Source organism: Momordica charantia (genome assembly GCF_013281855.1).
Source record: "Momordica charantia cultivar OHB3-1 chromosome 11 unlocalized genomic scaffold, Mcharantia_2.0 BLBB01000011.1, whole genome shotgun sequence".
NCBI classification, from domain to species: domain Eukaryota; kingdom Viridiplantae; phylum Streptophyta; class Magnoliopsida; order Cucurbitales; family Cucurbitaceae; genus Momordica; species Momordica charantia.
Window position 1 is genome coordinate 21,209,018 of NW_028275159.1, and position 21,239 is coordinate 21,230,256.

Genomic DNA, 21,239 nt, shown 5'->3' on the forward strand with positions numbered 1-21,239 from the left:
AATTAGATTGTGTAAGACAAGAAAAAGAATATTGAGTTAGAATAGGTAAATGAAAGAGAGATTAAGACCACAAATTTATATTGTTCTTCGTGCCTACAAAAAAATTATGAAGTAAATTGCTAACTTGAGCATGACTCAATTAATTAAGACACTTATCTCGAACTAAATTAAAAAATCGTGAATTTAAATCCACACCTCCACATATTGTACTGAAAAGCTTGTGAAGTAAATTGGACATTTATAGATCTACGAGAATACTAACTAACCACGACGAGATAATGAGATGATATAACCATATAAATAACAAATTTTAATCAACATATTAATATCCTTCTTTAAAGTTCGTAAAAACATATCATTTACATAAAATGAGACGAGGAACCAAGTATTTTCCTCTTTTGATCTATTCGAACAATGGACGTCATAACTTCAAATGTAGTCCTTTGTAGTATTTAATAAAGTTTTATTTTACCTCTAAAAAATTACCTTAATCTATCAACAATAATCAAGATCATTATTTTGTATGTTTTAATTTAAAATTTCATTGTCAAATCAGGTTAACCTACTTATCTCTGATAAAAATTGATTTCGAATCAACACTCTACATATTAGTACTCTAAAAATTGAAAAAGAAAAAGAAGGAAAATATATATATATATATAAATATATATTCAAAATTGAATTGGGTGAATATTTATGGGGTGAATCAACGAGCAATTTAATAATTAAATTGAAAAAAAAAAGATTTTACTGGTGATTGAACAAATCATGGACACTCATGTAGAGGAAGCACTTTTTTAAACGCTTGGCTCAAAGTGCTCGGCTTGTGCCCGACCATTTCATACCCAAAAAATAGGGCCTCGTTTACGAGGAAAGCAAATTCCATGATTTTTGGTTTCATGTTCTCTAAACTAAATTATGTTGGTTTTAGTCACGTTCTAAATAACCATCGATATGTCGACGTTTCTATCGACATATTCATATTTCTGTGGATTCGACATCGATATGAAGGGTGAATCGACATTCTATCATAGTACAAGAAAATCGATAAAATATGTGCAATGGAAATATTTTTCTTTGTCTGCAACCTTAGCCTTGGATTCTTTGGCAGCGACAACAGCGGAGTCAGGTTTAGGCCACTTACCAGCAACCTTCTTCTTCTTGAAAGTCTTGCTTCCAGAAGAAGATGGCGTAGACTTGGTTCTAGAGAACCAACCTCGGTGGAACCTTTTTGAGGTGATAACATTTGCCTCCCCTTCCTGTCCCTTTTTTTTTTCATAAGAGACTGATAGGTCTGCAGCTCGTTTAAGAGCATGGTAAGAGTGTACTCCAGCTTATTTATGACCGCATTATTGCTGTGGAATTGCAGGAAACTCTTTAGAAGAGATTCCAGAATGAAGCTAACCTGACTCTACTCGTCTTTGACGGCCCCGTTCATCTCTGTCACATTAGAGTGGACCGTCAGATTGAGAACGTATTCTCGCACTGATGAGCCCTCATTCATGCAGGAGTTATAGATGAACTTAAGGGCTTCATATCGAGCCTGTGAGGACGGTTTTCCAAACATGCTCTGTAGCGAGTCCATGATCTCCTTGGTGGTGACCATATTCTCGTGCTTCTTAGCAAGCACATCAGATATTCTCGTCAAGATGTAGAGACCTTGGCCTTATAACTGGCGTTGATCCACCGGTCATAAGCGTTGTACACCGCCACATTGGCGTTAGGCGTAGAAGCTTGAGAACAATCCCTCTTGCAAGACGAACCTTAGATCATCTATTACTAGTATAGTGTTTAGGTGTGATTTCTATTGTTCGTAGTTATTGCCGTTATGTTTATTTTTAACTAATTTAGAAATAGAAAAATGATTATTTATAATTTAAATATTTTTTACGATTTTTTAATTTTTCTAACTTTTACATAATTATCCATTGACATTGACATTTTATCGATATTTTTATGAAATTGAGACCTCAATATATTTCCATCAATCTCGACTTTTTGTAGTTTCTTTTTTCACATATATTTTTTTAACATTCTTTATTAATTTGGATTCTTGTAGTTAATTTTTCATATTTATTTAATATGGAAATGGTAGGCTGCCTGTACACAGACTTGATATATACATGTATGACGATGCATTTGCCTAAATTAAATAACAAAGACATTGTATAAAGTTTAGCTACTCAAATAAGACTCAAATGTATATTTTGGGTCCCTAAATTTTAAAATGATCTCTATTTTTCCTTTTTTAGCCAAAACAAAATAAAATCATCTCTTAAATCTTGTATGCAAAAATTGATTCTCTTTTAACATTTATTTTAGATTAGTACCGAAATTATAAATTTAGATTTATACAGATGGTGTGTATTTAGTTCTTATATTTTAAAAATATTATAATATTTGACTGCATATATTCTCAACTTCACACTTGTTGAATTATATATATATATATATATAAATATCCACATAATACTTAAATCGGTTACTAACTTTACTATGTCATGCAAGTGTAGAAAAAACTAATTACATGAACCTATTAGACATAAAATTGGAGGTCCATAAATTTATTAAGAACTTTTACTACTGTCGGCCTAAATAATATAGTTCAACAACTATTTCCAACTAAAAGGTCATAAATTCGAATTGTTGGAGGTGATTTTCCAGTTCACACGTGACATGCGATAATTGAATCATATGAGGCGCACGTGTCTTATACTGCCAAGGCACAAATTTCATCACCTTGGCCATGATTCCTCTGACCGAGCTGATCACTTTGATGGCCGAACCGACCAAGTCATATTAAGTATTGTTCTCAAGTCATTGGTTGACTCACTTGCTTCACTTCGGCTTAGTCTCTTCTCCAACAAACTCCATGACAATACGCCGAATTTTGCGACAACCTTAAAGAGTCGTTGATGCTTTGTCGGAAACGTGGTTGGGGATTTCGCCTAGAGGAGGTGGATTTTGAGAATGAAATAAAAAAAAATAAAAAGTAGGAAGAGTAAAATGAGAGGGAGGGGTATTTTTGGGGTCAAAATGAGTATAATTAGAATGAGGAAAAAGGGAAAGGCGCGAATGGCGCAGAATTAATAATAATAATGGGGCCTTGGATTACGGTAAGAAATCGGCGCCCAAAGCGTTGAAGTAATCAAAATTAGGGCAAAGGGAGTGGGGGAGTGGGGGATCAATGATATGGAAAGGAATCAAAATTAATTATTTCCCCTTTTCTTTTTTGTTTCTTTTTTCTTTTTTCCTTCACAACAAAGAATTTGATTTTTATTTTCTTCCTTTACTTTCATCACTTATCTTCCTTTTTCTTGCTTTTTCGTTTTTTTAGTATTTCCATGTATTTGAGAGGGTCCCATTATTAGATAATCCATTTTCCAAATTCTATTAGGAGGTTTTTTTTTTCCATATTTTCGAATTAGATGTCTTGAATTGTAGATGTTTGCCATCTTTAGATAACCATGTTTGAAAATATTTGTTACGTTTGTTTTGTAAGATTTGAATAGATCATAAAAATTAAATATTGTTCCAACAATATTCATACCAGTCATCATCTAATTTATATGTCAATTTAAGTAAAATAAATGAAAGATTGCATACTAAATTTCATTTGACAATAAATTAAGATATTACACAGTTAATCAAATTAGTTTATTTTATATCTCAATGTAACATATAAATATAATTGTATATAATCATTTATCAATAAATTAATGCATTAGTTTATTTTTAAAATAAAATATGAATGATAAATAAAGAAAATTGATGAAATATAAATTATATAGAATAAAAATAGGCCTGTTTTTTAAAAGAAGATATTTGCCTCTATAGATGCCTTTGAATGTATATAGTATAACTTGATTGGCTGAGACATTGTTCTGAAACAAACTAGTAAGATATTATAAACTCGATGGAATCCTCCCCTCACCTTTGTTTAACCTTAAAAAATAAAAAGAAGCCAAAACGAGCCTACACATGTTGTACTGAAAAAAATCTTTGGTGCTTAACATAGATTTTTTTTAAATATTATTTTGATCAAAAATATTTTTCAATTTTTATTCATTTTGGTGCTTTTAAAAAGTGATTGATTTCCTCTTTTTATTTTTTATATCATTTTTTCATCGCACGATACCATACTCAATATATTTTTTGAAATATTATTACTTACCTTTATATTAAAAGATAAAAATGGTCACTCTTAAAAGTAAGGATTAAATAAAAAAACGTTTTAAAAGTAGATAGACCAAAATGAACTAAAGTTGAAAAGTACAGAGATCAAAATATTGCATTTTAACTTGATACTTTAAACTAATAGGTCTTTTGTCGGGTGGATCATTTAAGTAATTTTTTCTAGTACAACAAATTAGAGGTATGAGAGTTTGAACTTCCGATCTCAAGAGAAAAAGTAGATACCAATTACCGATGAGTTATGCTCGTGTTTGTGGATCATCTAAAGTGGCTAGAGTTCGGGTATAAAAGGAGACAAATGGAGGGCACGTGTTTTTAGTTGACATAATTAGGGTTAGAGCATGCGAGAGAGACAAATTCACAATTCACAATCTTGGAGAAAGGGGTTACAATGAAGAGAATAATCAGCCAAAAGTTTAAATTTGTCTAAGTAATTCACAACAAAGAATCCAAATTTTGGGGCTTTCTCCAAATTCCAAACTTGCCCCTCATTCTCTACTAATTGCACATTTTACCATATGTTTTTTAAATTTTTAAGAATTTTAAATTTTCTTTTAAAACTTATTTAAAACAGTAAAGAAAACAATTTTAGCATAGTAGTTAAAAGCAAAAAATCAACCCTTCCAGTTCAATCATGGTGGGGATTGAGAATCAAATCAAGAGACTTTTGAAATAATAATATTAGTACTGTTGGAATTGGTGGAGTCAAATCGACGTCGGAACGAGCTAGGGACAAGTCAGGTTGAGCTGGGATGCGTCGAGACAATCAAAGGAATGAAAAATGAGCATCGGGACTGCAAAGGTCTTCGACTGAGAGGACAGCGACGTGGCACTGCAACGTAAAAACAAAATAAAGGCAGTGTTGGACACTGCATGTCTCATAGTTAATTACCCCAAGCTTACACTAGTGTCTTATCTATTAACTAGGTTCGAACTGATAAAATAATAATGTGTTCCTGTCATGATATCGAGATCCTAATTATTTATATAGGGAATTAAAAAGAGAGTGTAGCTTAATTAGAAGTTAAACTCTACTTTGATTTTTTAGAAAATACTCATTTTGGTTTTAAACTTAAAAATATTTTACTTTTATTGACTCAAACAAAACCATTTAAAATTTTAATAACCAAAATAAAATAAATATAAAGTATTTAGAGATAAACACAAAAATATATTTTTTTTGGTATAAAATACTTAATTCACACCACTCGAAATTATCTTCCAAAGTAACACGAAAAGTATTTTTAAAAAATCTAAAACACCTTAAAATACTTTCTAAAGTACTTTTGGCCCAAAAAATATTTCTAAAATATAAAACTAAATATCAAAATAATTTATTTTCAAGTACCTTAAACACATACTAAACATAAAAATTCAGAGAATCAAATTAGTCAAAATGGAGATTTTAAGTTTCTTCAAAAAAAGGATTAAAAAAATTGAGAGTTTCTTTAAGTAATTTGGATAGCTTAATTATAGGTAAAGCCAAATGGAAAAACATCCCCTTTGTGTCATATTAAATATAAATACAAACATTTGCAATTATTGTGAAAGCTTTTATTTGATTGAATTTGCCGCATCAACCAATTGCTTCAATTCCAAACTATTCATCTGAGATTCGAATATTGTTTGCTATACTTTTGAAGGTGTGGAAGTCAAACCTTTAATTAATTTAACTATCAAATATGTGAATGGAGGAAACACACTCAAATGAAATTATTCAATGCACTAGGCCTGTGTGATTGGTGATTTGGAAATAAGAATCGATAAATAGTGGGAAATCTAGAATTTTTTGAGAACTTCCGTTTAGATTTATAAAAAGAAAATTTACGAGCAATTTTAGAATTTAGAAATGAAAATAAGAATTTGTAAACAACAGTGAATCCAAAATTTTATGTCAAACGCAAAATTCGTATAAAGATAAGCTTTAAACACATATATAAATATATGAAATTTGAAATGCTAGGTAGATTCTTTTATTTACATTGCAAGTTTCACCTTCCAATAGACTTTTGTTTGAAGAATTATTATTAAAAAAAATCTCAAGTGCATCAAAATAATTTACTTTCAAGAATCGTTAATAAATTATAAAACGTCTGTTTGGTATGAAATTGATGAAATTTAGGAAAAAAAAAAAAAAAACGCTAAATTAGATTTTTGTTGAAATTTATGAACTTTGGGAGAATTAGTTTGAACACTTTGTCCCAAGTTTAGAAGTTCACTTGGAATGGAAAGTTTACAGAAAAAAATGATACACCTTACCATATTTTAGATAAAAATTGTATTTTCTTTCATAAGTATTATTATTATTATTATTATTTTTTTGGCCCAAAGCTTTTATTTTTTTTAAAAGTATTATGGAACTTATAATATATTATTTTATAATTTATAATGCATCATATTTTTATTTTATAAAAAATGAAATGAATTCATGATACAATATCATACTAGTAGAGTTTTTTTTTACGCACCTTGACCAATATTACGGGATAACCAATCCTACAACATTTAGTCCCGAGAAATACATAGAAATTGATAATTCCCTAAGGTAGGTGGTCATCATAGGGTTTGAACTCATTCCCTTTTAATTAACTCTAGTCCCTTTGGACCATAAAATAAATTAAATATGACACAATATTCTTAAATTTCGTGACATATGAAATAAAAGAAAGAGAAAAAATTAATAAATATTATCGAATTGACGTTGTATTGATGTTTTTCATGCCATTACAATTTTTTTTAGTACAATATGTAAGTGGTGGGAATCAAACTCACGACTTTTTAGTTGGAGATATATGTCAATTACCACTAAACTTATATATTTGGAGATATATGTCAATTTTTTAGTTGCATTTGACATTAATTCCTATGTATTTTCTGGTAATAGATCCCTATCCCTACTTGATGTACTAAGAAAATCTAAATGGAAAATCGATAGAAAGGTCTTAATTAGAAAACTTGATCCACCTACTAAATTTATGAACCAACCAGGTAATTACTCAAATTTGGATGGATTATCGAGTTTATAGCCAAACTCTCGAATGTTTCTCTTGAGTGCTAGTTAACTCTCTTTCCGATTAAAAACCAATATTCCTCTCTAAACCTCAATAATAAGCAAATGATTTAATGAACAAATATCTCTAAAATAATTATAAATCTCTTTATCTTAAAACCCTTTTAACATTTATACATTTGAATTTTAAACTTTTTAGTACAACATGTGGGGTGAGAATCGAACTTTTAACCTTTTGATTGGAAAAATATGTCAATTATGATTGAACTACGCTCGATTTGGCTTGATTTTGAGTTTTAATTTATTCTTGGTTTGAGTTTTAATTTTAAACCACCTATTATGGAGGTAAGATTTGAATTCCAAGATCAATTAACCTATAGTTAGTTAGGAGATTAAAAGCATAAAGAAAAAGAGAAACATAAATATAACAATCAAAATCATTTCATAGAATTAAGAAAATAAATCTATAAAATTTAGCGACTATCAATTAATAGAGACATAAAATTTAGCTACTCGTTATCGAAATCTAAACAATTGCCTTATGCCAAGTTATTGCAAAAATTTCAAAAGTAAAAAAAAAAAGAAAAAGAAAAAGAAATAAAATTGAAAGATGGATCATAATAGATAGAGAATTGAATTTTATGGTTTATAGGTTTATGAGTTTAAAAAATACAAAATATATGATGGTTAAAAAAAATTACACATCTATTAAAAGTTTAGAAACTATTAAACATTTTTTAAAATTCAAGAATTTATTAGCAGATTTCTTTATAATGACGGTTTCTCTAACTCTTTTCTTGCTGCTAAGGTTCATCATCTTTGCTGGTCTAAGTCCGACCATAGAGCTATTGCTCTCGAGCTCCAGCCGCGGTCAACCAAAAGAAGAAATCGAGCCGCCCAACCTTTCCAATTTGAGGAATGTTGGACCGGAAATCCAGATTGTGCCCACATTATTTCTACCGCTGGGAATTGGTCTTCTCCGAAATCGACCCATCTGTTTTTGGACAGTATCCAGGCCTCCTCTAATGCTTTAAGGCAATGGGCCCATCTAACCTTCACACTTTTTTCTTGCAGATAACCCAAAAAAGTAGCCCCTTGTCGAAGCTTATAATCAGCCTCTTCCTCTTGATTTCTCCACTATTCACCTTTCAGAGGATGATCTTGCCTGCCTTCTTGAGTTGGAGGAAATCTATTGGAAGCAGCGGTCTCGTGAGGATTGACTTAAATGGAGGATCGGAACACTAAATAGTTTCACAAGAAAGTCACCTTTCGAAGCTTGCCTGCACATTCTTAACTGTAATGGAAACATCAACAACTGGAAGAACACTAACATTGTACTCGTTCCAAAAGTCAAGAACCTCACAGGCTTTCGTCCTATTAGTCTATGTAAGGTCTCCTATAAGATCATGACCAAAGCTACCACCAACCAGCTTAAAAGGGTTATTGGTTCGGTTACTTCAGAATCACAATAAGCTTTTATCCCTAGTTGGTAGAGCTATCTTCAACAATATCATTATTAGTCATGAATGCCTCGAGTTTATTTGGTAGCATAAATCTAAAGCTCATGGAGGACAGACAGCTTTGAAGCTTGATCTCAGCAAAGCCTTTGACATAGTCGAATGGAACTATTTGGAGCGTATTTTATTGAAGTTTGGGTTTGCTCCTACTTTGGTTTGTCTTATAATTCGGTGCATTTCCTCAGTTTGGTTTTCTATTCTTATTAATGAGGTTCTTAAAGGCTCCGTTGTTCCTACTAGGGGCATCCGCCAAGGCGACCTGCTGTATCCCTATCTTTTCATTGTTTGTGCAGAAGGGCTCTCTTGATGATTCAATAGCCTTAACCGCCTGAATGGTATCACTTTTGGTTCCAGATGCCCTGCCATCTTCCATCTCCTATTTGCTTGATGATAGTTTAATCTTCCTCAATACCACTAAGGTTGAATGTGCTCTTCTTCGAGAAATTTTGGTTGGATATGGGCGAGCTTCGGGCCAATGTATTAATTTCTCCAAATCGGCTCTCCTCTTCTCTCCTAATGTCCATATTGAGTCTTAGAAATTTCTGCAAACTATTTTGGGGGTGCACTTGGTTTCTCATCTTGGTACCTATCTTGGGCTTTCCATAATACTTTTCTCGCAGGAAAGGAGAGGTCTGGAACTTTCTCAAGGATAGGCTTTGGAAATTGGTGCAGGGCTGGAAACAGAATTTATTTTCTGTTGGTGGCAAGGAAGTCATCATCAAAAGCATTGGGCAAGCTATCCCTTCATATGCCATGAGTGTTTTCAGGCTTCCCAAAGGTTTTTGTAATGAGGTTTCCAAAATGTTTGCTAGATTTTGGTGGGGTTCAATTCACTCGATGAGTTAGGATCGCATGTGTCTGCCTAAAGAGCTAGGGAGCTTAAACTTCCAAGACCTTGAAGGTTTTTAACCAAGCTCTTTTGGCTAAGCAAGTAAGTATGGCGAGTCCTCCGAAATCCTAACCTCCTTATCTCTAAATTTCTCAAAGCTTGTTACTTCCCCACTTCACATGTGATAGCTACTTCGGTCTCAAGGCGTCATCCAACAATTAACGTGAAACTACCAAGATAACTACATATACTAACAAATCCACCCGAAGGTTACATCACATACCCTTGGCTTCTTTGGTCCCTGACCTTCAGAGCAATTACGCATCTTCACACCCTTACCCACCTTTTGAATCTTAAAGTGTCAGATGTTATCTCACTCTTGAGAATGTGGGACTTGCATAAAATCTCCATATATTTTGAGCATAAGGATAAAGATCTAATTAAGGCTATTCCACCTACCTCTTCTCCCACCCAAGACTTTTGGTTTTGACACTATGATAAACAGAGATCCTACAGTGTAAAAAACGGCTACAAGCTCTTCATGAATCTAAAAAACCCCAGGGTTTCTACCAGCAGGTTCGGGTCACTACTGGCAAAATCTCTAGAGTCTCAAAGTCCCTTCTAAAATTCAGCTCTTTCTATGGAAGGCCTCTCATAATCACCTTCCAAATAATTCTACGTTGTAGAAGAAGAGGTTAGAAGGTTTACCTTTGTGTGCTTTTTGACCATTGAAGTGAGGCTGCGACCCACTCAAATTTCCACTACAAGCGTGCCTGTCACATTTGGCATTGTCTCCTCCCTTCGGTGATCATCCCCTCTAACCCGCACTTGCACTTCAAAGAAATTTGGAATGAGATACTGGTTCACCTTTGTACAGAGGAAAGAGAGCTTGATGCTACCACCTGCTGGGCGATTTGGTTTGGTTGAAACCTCAATCTTTGGACGAAGCACCTCCCTTCCTTGGAGGCTAAATGCGAATGAAGCTATGTAAAGGCTTACCACTCTGCACAGACATCGTGGGGAGCGTTGTTCGCCGTGTGCCTAATGTCAGCCCTTGCCGCTGGATTCCCCCTCCTTTGAGTTCCTCAAATTGAATGTCAATGCGGGATGCAACAACAACCTTGCTTCAACTGACTTCAGTTTACTCCTTAGGAGCTCCAATGGGCAGATTCTTGCAGCTTCTTCAACTTTCCTCCCTGGCTCCCTCTCTTCGTTTCTCGCCGAAATCATAGCTATCTTGGAGGGGGTTACGTCTAGCAATTTCTTTGAATTGCTGTGAATTGCAGGTGGAGTCGGATTGCCTCCCTACTATTAAGCTGATCGATGGAGAAATTTCAATGTTAAGGGATTAATGGAATTAGATTTTGGATGTCAGGAACCTGGCTCTTAAATTTGCTTCTATTTCATTCCATCGTAACCCTGGTTCTTGCAATTTGCCCGCTCACTCTTTAGCTAAATATTATTTTATCTTACGTTGTTTTTTCATATTATTCTAGGATCTTTCCAAGTAGTCCTAGCGGTGGATTCTTTTCATTGATCAACCACTTTTTGACATTTACCATTTACCGATGAGATTAAGAAGGATATAAGTGAAAATTCTTCAAACTTAAAAAGACCAAATTGAAAAACTTTTCCAAATTATGAGGACTAAAGTGAAATACCAAAAAAACATGTTCTGTTTGAGGCGGCCGCAGGACCCGACCCAGACAAAACCGGATCCTTTACCCTACGCCACACGTCGGCGGCCGAGCCCACGGCGGCGACCCCCGTTCTTTCAACCCCTCTTTTATTTTCCCATTTCACCGCAACCACTGCTGCACCACAAAAAAATAAAACTTCGAAGTAAGAACTTTCTTCGAAGTGCTTTCTCTGCAATCATTTTCACTCATATCTCATACCCGTCTGCCATATTCGAGTTCCATTCTCCATTGCGTCAAAATTGCCTTCTCTAATTTGTTCGTCTCAAGAGTACTAGTGAAATGAGTAGCCTCAAGAGTATGCAATATGGAAAATCTTTCATTGGTCATAATGATGCAATTTATGGTTTATACTAATGATTTTACTAGTTTGAAATGCATGGAAATCATTTCCTGTTGAAATTTTGTAGGTTTAGGAAGATTTTTTTGTTGATTACCCAATCGGTTAACACGCAGGGTTGAGGAAGATATTTTGGGAGAGTGAGCTGATCTTTGTTCAGTTTATCTGCAATGGATCATACCATTTTTAAATCTCACTTTAAACTCCATGTAGGTTTGGTTATTTAGCAATATGAAACAATGTTGCCTCAGAAATCATTTGTTCGGAGATTGAATCCTCTGTCCAGTACCTTTATGTTTTCCATCCTTCCTGTTTTTAGTAGACAACTTATAGAGTCTTTTACCACTTTGGAACTGAACTCATTGAGCGCATCACAAGTTTGGCCAGCATATTCGTCGACTTTCCCTTTAGATTCAGCAGACTATGTTAAGCTGGTTCAGTCTGCTACCAAAACTGGGAATTTAATCTATGGCAAGCTTGTTCATGGCCACATGGTTAAAAATTCTTTCAGGCCTTGTCTGTTTTTGGAGAACAATCTTCTTAACATGTACTGCAAATGTGGGGATATACATTCTGCTGACAAACTGTTTGATAAAATGCCAAAACCTAACATTATAACTTACAACTCTTTGATTTCTGGATATATCCAGATGGGCATCCTTGAGAAGGCCATGATTTTGTTTGATCAAGCAAGAAGACATGGTTTGAAACTTGACAAGTTCACTTGTGCAGGCGCTCTTACTGCATGTAGTAAAAATGGGGATCTTTCTGTGGGTAAGATGGTTCATGGGTTAATATTAGTTAGTGGATTAGGCTCCCAAGTTGTTTTGATCAATTCTCTTATTGACATGTATTCAAAATGCGGCCAGGTTGATCATGCAAGGATTTTGTTTGACTATTCTGATAACTTAGATGGCGTTTCTTGGAATTCGTTAATTGCTGGTTATGCACAAAATGGGAAGTATGAGGAGCTGTTGATAATTCTGGAGAAAATGCATCAATCTGGATTGGCTTTGAACACCTATACTCTAGGAAGTGCCCTGAAAGCTTGTAGCTCAAACTTCAATGGTTCAAAACAGTTTGGGACAATGCTACATAGTCTTGCGATCAAACTTGGTTTACATCTGGACGTTGTTGTTGGGACTGCATTGCTTGATATGTATGCAAAAACTGGAAGTTTGGATGATGCCATTCAAATCTTTGACCAAGTGCTGGATAAAAATGTTGTGATGTATAATGCAATGATGGCTGGTTTGCTCCAACAAGAAACAATTGAAGATAAATGTGCGTACAAAGCCCTTGGTCTTTTCTTTGAGATGAAAAGCTGTGGAGTAAAACCGTCCATGTTTACATATTCAAGCTTACTTAAAGCTTGTATTACTGTTGAGGTTTTTGAATTTGCAAAGCAAATTCATGCTTTAATATTCAAGAATGGCCTTCAGTCGGACGAGTACATTGGAAGTGTCCTTATTGATTTTTACTCTTTGTTAGGCTCAATGAAGGATGCTTTATCATGTTTTAACTCAATCCATAATTTAACTATAGTCCCAATGACAGCCATGATTGTTGGTTATCTTCAAAATGGAGAATTTGAAATTGCGTTGGCTTTGTTCTATGAACTTTTGGCATCCGAAGAGAAACCTGATGAGTTCATTTTGTCCACGATCTTGGGTGCTTGTGCAAATATGGGCATGTTAAGATCTGGAGAACAAATCCAGGGGTATGCAACGAAAACAGGCATCTTGAAATTCAAAATCTTCCAGAATTCACAGATTTTCATGTATGCTAAGTCTGGAGATCTATATTCAGCCAACCTAACCTTTCAACAGATGGAAAATCCTGACGTTGTGTCCTGGTCGACAATGATCTGCAGCGCCGCGCAGCATGGGCATGCCATGAAGGCTTTCAGATTCTTTGAGCTGATGAAGAGTTCTGGAATTGAGCCTAACGACTTTGCCTTCCTTGGAGTTCTAATTGCATGTAGTCACAGAGGACTTGTTGAAGAAGGACTGAGGTTGGTCATGATGCTCTACTTTCTTGTTATTCAATACCAAATTTTAGATGCTGGAGGGTTGGTGATAGAAGGATTGGGGCAGGTGTTGTGGAAGCGTAAGCTTAATATTAAATTTGCACTTAGTCCTATAATTTTAAGAAAAATATTTGATATTTGGTTTGACTTTTATTTATTTATTTATTGTTCTCTCTCTTCTGCTCCCTCGAGGCTTAAACAAATAGGGTTTGGAGGTGTAGACTTATGACTCATGCTCCATTTAGTTTTCACATTTGGTTTTTCAAGCAAAAATGCTGGTGCCTTCTTTTAGTCCTGAAATTCAATCCAAATAGCTCTGCTATATTATTATATGGTTCATTTTTCGATCCAAAAAATGTGGAGGGCACTTTAGCTCTCTGCTGTTTTTGAGGGGTCTCTCTTTTACTGTTTCTTAATCCATCCATCTGGCGTTGCTGGTGACAGGTATTTTGATACCATGAAGAAAGATTACAATATGACAAGTCATGTCAAACACTGTGCTTGTGTTGTTGATCTTCTTGGTCGAGCTGGAAGGCTGGTTGATGCAGAAAGTATAATTTTATGTTCGGGTTTTGAGCACGAACCAGTGATGTGGCGAGCTTTACTAAGTGCATGCCTTATTCACAAGGACACATTCACTGCACAACGTGTTGCAGAGAAAGTAATCGAGCTTGAACCTCTAACATCTGCATCTTATGTACTTCTTCACAACATTTATATGGATGCTGGAAACAAGTCAGAGGCCTTGAAAGTCAGGAAATTGATGGAAGCTCGGAGAATTAAGAAGGAACCTGGTCTAAGCTGGATAGAAGTAGGAGATAATGTCTATTCATTTGTTTCTGGCGATCGATCTCACAAAAACAGTGAATTGATATATGCACAGTTGGATGATATGTTGGCAAAGACAAAGAGTCTAGGTTTGGTGAATGACATATTTGATTACAAAATGGAGCACGAGTACATGGCACTGCAAGATATTGTATATGCAGCATCGTGAAGAAAAAACATTAAAGGTCACTGAAGATCTGACCATTTGCAAGTTAGGCATCACTCATACCTCATGAAGGACTAGGGTCGTGAAAGGATCCCGAAGGCCGAGTTATTTAGAACAGCACTTGTGACAGCACCTCTCTTGTCAAGTTTGCTGCCTCTCACACCTTCGACTGCAGCGCTGCCTAGCGTGGCAGCAATCTAGGTCTGCTTATTAACCTCATTATTCTTGACTCTTTTTTCTCTTGATTTTATGATCTTTGGCTACCATCTCTGACTTCAGCTGTTGTTTATTCTTATTTCTTATATTTGCATTTGTTATTAAGTGGTTCAATCAATTGAAATAGCACTTGGATTCAAGTTCTTTTCTACACTAGTGAGTTTGAAACATAAAATGCCATATTTAGCTTGTTGAAAGAGATAAAACCAACATGTATACTGGTTTCTCGTTACTATGTGAACTTTGATTGTGCAGGCTTATTCAGACATAATCTTGGTTTCGCAGGCTCATCGATCGAAGGTGCTCCTCAATTCTTTCTTTTCTCCTCTTCGGACTGGTAAAGATTGAACATCTAGTTTCTGATTTCTCTGTTTCGAAACTGGTTTCAATGATTTATGCTCTATTTATTTCTCCTCTTCGCTTCGAATAGTTATTCTCGTTTGATTTATGCTCTACTAAACATTTAAACTAACAAACTTATTAATGAATATGTATGGATAGGTCTATGTTTGTCTCTTTTAAACTAATAGATCAATTTTGTCTGCCTGATTAAAAACGCGTTTTCACGTCTTTTAAAGTGTTTATAGACGACAAATTGTTTGTGTAAAGGGTGGAAAAGAGTGCTTTTGACTAGTTGAAAGCGCTTTTTTTCCATTTTCCATGAGAAAAAATGGTTAGAAAAATTCTGAAAGATTAAGAGCATTCTTAGACAAAACATTTAGCTAGTTATCTTCCAAAAGTGCTTAAATTATAAGTATTTTGTTTAGACACACTTTTTTCAAAAGGCAGGCCAAACATACATGTGAGAAATTCTGAGCGTGAGGCTGATTACATTTTTAATTTCGAATGTAAACTCAATGTGTTATGCTCCCAATTTTGTAGCGTTCAACTGATTCTGTTGGGGGTAGAAAATTGGGGTCTTCAAAATAACCTTAAATGTGAGGCTGGAAGAAGAGTTGATATTTTAGTGTCTTATTGAAGTGACGATGTCGATATGCTCTTATGTGTATGTTCTAATTCCATAGGTTTAATTGGTTAGATAATCTGTCAGGCCGAGCATTGCTTAAGTGAATAAGATGTCTATTGTCATCTCAAAGTCGATGATTTGATCCTTCATAGACGGACTCATTGAGATAATTACATGTTTTCATTGAATGAGGTTTCAATTTAAAAAAATAAATAAATTGTTTTACATTGGTTGGATTAATATATGATTTTAGTTTGTTAAAATGTTATCACGTAATGTTGCTGTTTTTTTTTTATAATAAATTGAGAGTATGGAGGTTTGAACCCGTGACCTCAAGAGAAGGAGTAGATGTTAAATATTGTTGAACTATGTTCATGTAATGTTGCTGTTAGTTTTTACCGTTATTGCCTACTTGATATCCAATCATTTAATGTCGATTATTATTAATTATTAGGTTGCTGGCTGAAGCTGCATGAGAAAAATGATTCAGATTGGCAAATGTCACAATTCAGGAGCAGATGAATCGAGTTCATCGGAGTCGAGCCTCGATCACTATCGTCGTTTGATGCTCTGATGGAGTTCTGATCTATTGGAAATGAATCAAGATGTAATTTTTTTTACACGTGAAATAAATCATTTTTCTTTTGGGTTGTATGGACAGGACAATTAAACTTTTTTAATAAAAATTTAATTTCATTGATATTTATTATGCTTGTGATAGCTAAAATGGTAAGTATATGGGTGATAATATTTTAATTTTTTTCCTTTGAATATTTTTTTTTCAAATTTTTATAACTATACTTTTAGTGACGTGTAATTAAATATAGCTAAGTCTGACTTTCAGTGACGTTCTTATGTCTTTTGGCATAAATCTAAATCTTCCATGCAGTTTATTTTTTTGATAATGCACTAATTTCATTACTTATTCGAATTTATGGTTCTAATTATTTTTATCAAATTCATGTCATTCTCTCACATATTTCTTCAATATATAAGGCGACTTTCATTTAAGAATAAAAAATACATTTGGTCCATATATTTTCAACAATGTAAAAATTAAGTTACTCTAAAATTGATTACAATTTAGTTCTTACTGTTGAAAATTTAGCTAAAATTTAATACAAGTGTTATGTGATCGTTAGGTGCCAACTAGGATTCACGTGTACAAATTAAAGAGCCATATGTGCGGGTTGATTTGGATCAGTTTACATTTAAACCGGTTTAAGACTTAAAAAGAAGGAAAATTTTCAAATTTAAACTCTTCCTCCCAACTCAAGCTCTATGCCCCTGACTAATTTCTCATCCTTCTGTGTATTTTTATCCTATTTTATCGATTTTAAAGTCACATTCCAATCTTACACTTCTGATAGATGTTATTCCAAAAAATATTTGCATGGATCATTAGGGAATTGAGAGCTTTGTTAAGAAAAAACAGTACCCCGAGTACCACACATATCTCCATAGATATAATCCGCTTTGAGCATAGCCCTCACGACTTTGCTTTTGGTTTCACCCAAAAGGTCTAAAGGCTTCAAAATCTCATAATTGTCCTCTCTTATATACCATGACCACCTCCTTCCCTAACTAAATCTGAAAATTTGTTTGCATTCACCTTACAAACCAACAAGTTTTACAAAATTGAAATTATTGTACATTAGAATACCACTAAAATAGTGGTAGAATTAAGATGCAATCACCAGAGCTATGGAAAAACGTACAAAATCCAAAGAAAAAAGAATATACAACTTTAGATAAACGGAGGAAATGAGAAATCCAAGTCGCACCACCTGAAATAGGCCAAGATTCTTTGAAAAATATAAAACCCAAATGAAGATGAGATTGATAACTGGGAAGAGAAGGGAAACTTTTGGAAGAGAAGGTGTTGGGAAAACTGCCTACCAAAATTATTTTAACACAATCAACCACAATAATAAATGATATAGGAAAAGCGCAATAAACGACACTAAGTAAATTTATACTCGTCCACTTCAATTATGGACTACATCCAAGTTTCCTGTGACAACGAGTTTTGCTATGATTATGGGATAAATACAATGGACAATACGATCTCTCAAATCTAGAGACGTCCACAAAAGCTACCTAGCTTCGATGAACTATAACAATAGAATCCTAAGAATACAAGAATGAAAAACTTCACCAAATACACATGAGAATTGGTTGCCGAAGATACACTATAACCCCAGGATCTCACCTCTATATCTCTGTCAAACATTGCCTCCCTTGATTTTCGTGCACCAACATGTTTTGGCCGTCCCTCAACGTGCAACAACACAATGCTAAAAGAAACCTAAAGAAAATGAAGTATTTAAAGAAATACGTTGCTGCTCGAAGCGACTCAACACTATGACCCCAAAAGCATCACCTAGCCAATTTGTGCGCCTTTGTGTGTCGACAAATTGTGGCAGCGTTGAGATGCTACAACTAGCGTCATCTCAACATTGTCCTAGCTCGGATGGGCCCCAATGTGGTCAAATATTGTTTACAGGTACTGAATGGCTGGGTCTCTCTACAGGCTCTAAATGAGATGCTTATCACTTTGATTCCGAAGATTAAACACCCTTGCCATCCTTCAGACTTTCGACCTATAGTAAATAAGATGAAGCATATTTTGAATGTTATTATTTCCCTGATTCTTGGTTGTTGTGTTATGGATAATGCATCTTGGGCTATGAGTGCATTCATTTACTGTGCAAAAAAAAAAAAAAAAACGTCTGGTTGATCAGGGTGGGCCATGCTGAAATTCGATATAAGTAAAGTGTATGATCGGGTCGAATGTGCTTTCTTGAGCGCATTACGTTGAAATTGGATTTTGATTCGGAATGGGTGACCTTGTTATGCTGTGTTCCTTCAAAGGTTTTTTTTTTCAAAGTTAATGGTGAATGAGCGAGTTTTGTTCAGCTGAACCCTGGTTTATGCCAGGGTGATCTCCTTTTACCATATATTTTTTTACTTTGTGCATAGGGGTTTATCCAGTTTGTTATCGAGGCTGAACTGAGACCATGCATTTTAAGTTTTACCTTATCCCAGCGTCGCACTTCAACTTCTCATTTGGTTTTCGCTGATGATAGTTTGTTGTTTTTTAAGGTTTCTTGCGGCTGAGAGTCAGACGATCTTGGACCTTCTTCATTTATATATGAGGACTTCGAGTCAAACGTTTAATTTTGACAAGTCAATGATATATTTCAGTAAGAGTACTCTTGATAGGTTACAAAGTTTTCTCAGTTCTTTACTCCAAGTCAAAAGCGAGGTCTCCCACCATTAGTATCTCGGGCTTCCCACATTTATGCCTTTGAACTAGCAAGGGCACTTGCGCTTTGTTAAGGATCGAATTTGGAAGCAACTTTAGGGGTGGAAAGGGAAGTTGGTTTCGATGGGTGGTAAGGAGATGCATATTAAATTTGTGATAAAGATATCCCATGTTAGATAATAAACTGCTTTTTTGTAGTCTACTAAAAGGACTCATTCATGATATTCATATGGCCCAATTTTGATGGGGGTGAGGTGGAGACAGATTGCAGGATACATTAGGTTAGCTGTAAATGTATGTGTCTCCCAAAGTGTTTTAGGGACTAGGCTTTAGAGATCGAGAGCATTTTAATCGTGCTCTGCTTGCTAACAAAGGCTAAAGGGATTTCCCTCACTGCTCAAGTTCTGAAGTACAAATATTTTAAGAAGCGTGGTTATTTTGAAGTCAAGTTGGGTTCGAATGCCTCATTTATTTGGAGTAGCTTCTTTGGGGTTAGGACATACTTCATTATGGGCTCCATTGGTGCGTGGGTACTAGCGAGGGCGTCCTGATTGTTTATTCAATCTTGGCACTTGCTTATAAATTCAGTTGGTGAATTCAATTCCCTAGACCCTTTTTATCATAGATTTTTCCTTGATTTTATTACTTACATTGTTTTTCTCAATTGATTTAAAACCCATTGTTATTTCTCTAAATAAAAATAGACATTAGTATTTATAGTATTTGAGTGGGCTAGAAACTCATTCTAGTAGACGATATTAGTATTAACTTATCATTTTTATTAAAATTTTGACCCAGTACACTTACGGTAAGCAATTTATTTTTAAGAATATATTATTTTATTGTTTTTTTTTTGCAAAATTATGCCTTCAAAAGTTAGAAGCACTTGACGAAAAGAGACTTGATGCGCAAACAAACATTAGAATGCTATCAGGCTTGAATGACTAAAGCCTTCAATAAAAATGTTCGGCCATCGGTTATTTCAGGTTGGTGATATGGTGCTTGCTGTTCGAAGACCTATCATCACGACACATCATGTTTATGCAAAGAATTGCACAACGGTGTTTGCGAACCTAGTTCGAACCCAGTCTCCAACTCGACCTGAACCGAGGAGTGAACCTGCACAAGAGGGCAAACTCTCCGACAATCAAGTCAGTATAGGTCGGACTCAATATTAAGTTCGAGGTGAGATTCGATACCTGAGTGTGAAATGAGGCCCTCTATTTATAGGTGGTGAGTCCGACAGCACTTACTACCGACGGTTACCCCTATCTTTACCATGTTGAACCTGTCGGGGTCGAGCAGCTCGAACCCCTTCAGATCGAACCCTGGACTTTACACTTAGCCTTTCATATGGATAGATTGGGTCTCCTCGGCAGGTTCGAGGTGGACCTGGAATATTCGTTTTTTTTTCCTAAACACCACTGAGCGTCTTTCACTTGTCCACGATATTTTTATCCCCAAACATTGGCCCCTCTCTGTCAGGTTCGATCTCGATCTGGCAAAGAAGTTACTTGATTCAAATTAGGACACGTGGCGACTTCTTATTCGTAGAGTAAATATAACCATTGTGGAGGTGGAAGATGTTTCGATCTGCCAGGCTGTCGGAGCACTTGAGTATTCCGACGCTTCGAATTTCGAGATGATCTCAGCCGCTTGTTCATTACACGTGTACAATGTAGAGACTTTTCCGATTAGCTATAAATAGTCCTGAGACTTCAGGTCAAACCTTATGCTTCCTGAATTTTTGGAGTTCGATCTGAAATCAGCTCAAACCCTCCGTAGGTGAGTCACTCTCCATGTTTTAATCTTTATTTCGAATATGGTAGTTTTCATGTCTTCCAGTAGCGATAGTCTAGGTAGCACAGGTCGGACTATAAGCAGTTCACCCCCTAAGCCAAGTAACTCTAGGGAGGACTTGGATCTTAGGTTAGAGTCTGAGCTTGAAGAGATAGAGAATTTTAGGTTTTCGGATGACGGGGAAGATAGTGATACTTCCACCTCGGGCCAGAGTTTGGAATACCCTTCAAAAATGCCCGAGCACTATCTCGGACCCCGCCGTAGGGAGTTCAGTATTCCGGATGATATCATCCTTAGGATTCCGGAGGAAGGGAAAAGAGCTGACAACTCTCCAGAAAGGTGGGTCACTCTTTACTTAAAAATGTTTGAGTACAGCCT

The 21,239-nt window shown here is 35.1% G+C and overlaps 1 protein-coding gene across 7 annotated transcripts; it reads left to right on the forward strand.

Moving 5' to 3' along the window:
* Positions 1-11,201: 11,201 nt before the first annotated feature.
* LOC111012143 (Tetratricopeptide repeat (TPR)-like superfamily protein) lies at positions 11,202-16,497 on the forward strand. Of its 7 annotated transcripts, XM_088120348.1 has the most exons (6): positions 11,202-11,392; positions 12,238-12,361; positions 12,457-13,601; positions 14,061-14,811; positions 15,082-15,163; positions 16,248-16,497. In XM_088120348.1, exons 2-4 carry the CDS (start codon positions 12,344-12,346, stop codon positions 14,611-14,613), a joined length of 1,716 nt encoding a protein of 571 aa, XP_087976474.1. In that variant the 5' UTR covers positions 11,202-11,392; positions 12,238-12,343; the 3' UTR covers positions 14,614-14,811; positions 15,082-15,163; positions 16,248-16,497. The 7 variants fall into 7 exon arrangements, with proteins under 7 accessions (XP_087976474.1, XP_022141892.1, XP_022141893.1 ...); XM_022286200.2 differs by having other exon boundaries at positions 11,202-11,545; positions 12,238-13,601; XM_022286201.2 differs by having other exon boundaries at positions 12,238-13,601.
* Positions 16,498-21,239: the final 4,742 nt, after the last annotated feature.

Coding starts and splice junctions, on each gene's coding strand:
- LOC111012143 (XM_022286197.2), top strand. CDS start 11,827: ATGTTGCCTCAGAAATCATTTGTTCGGAGATTGAATCCTCTGTCCAGT. Junction 13,602..14,060: donor CTTGTTGAAGAAGGACTGAG/GTTGGTCATGAT, acceptor TGCTGGTGACAG/GTATTTTGATACCATGAAGA.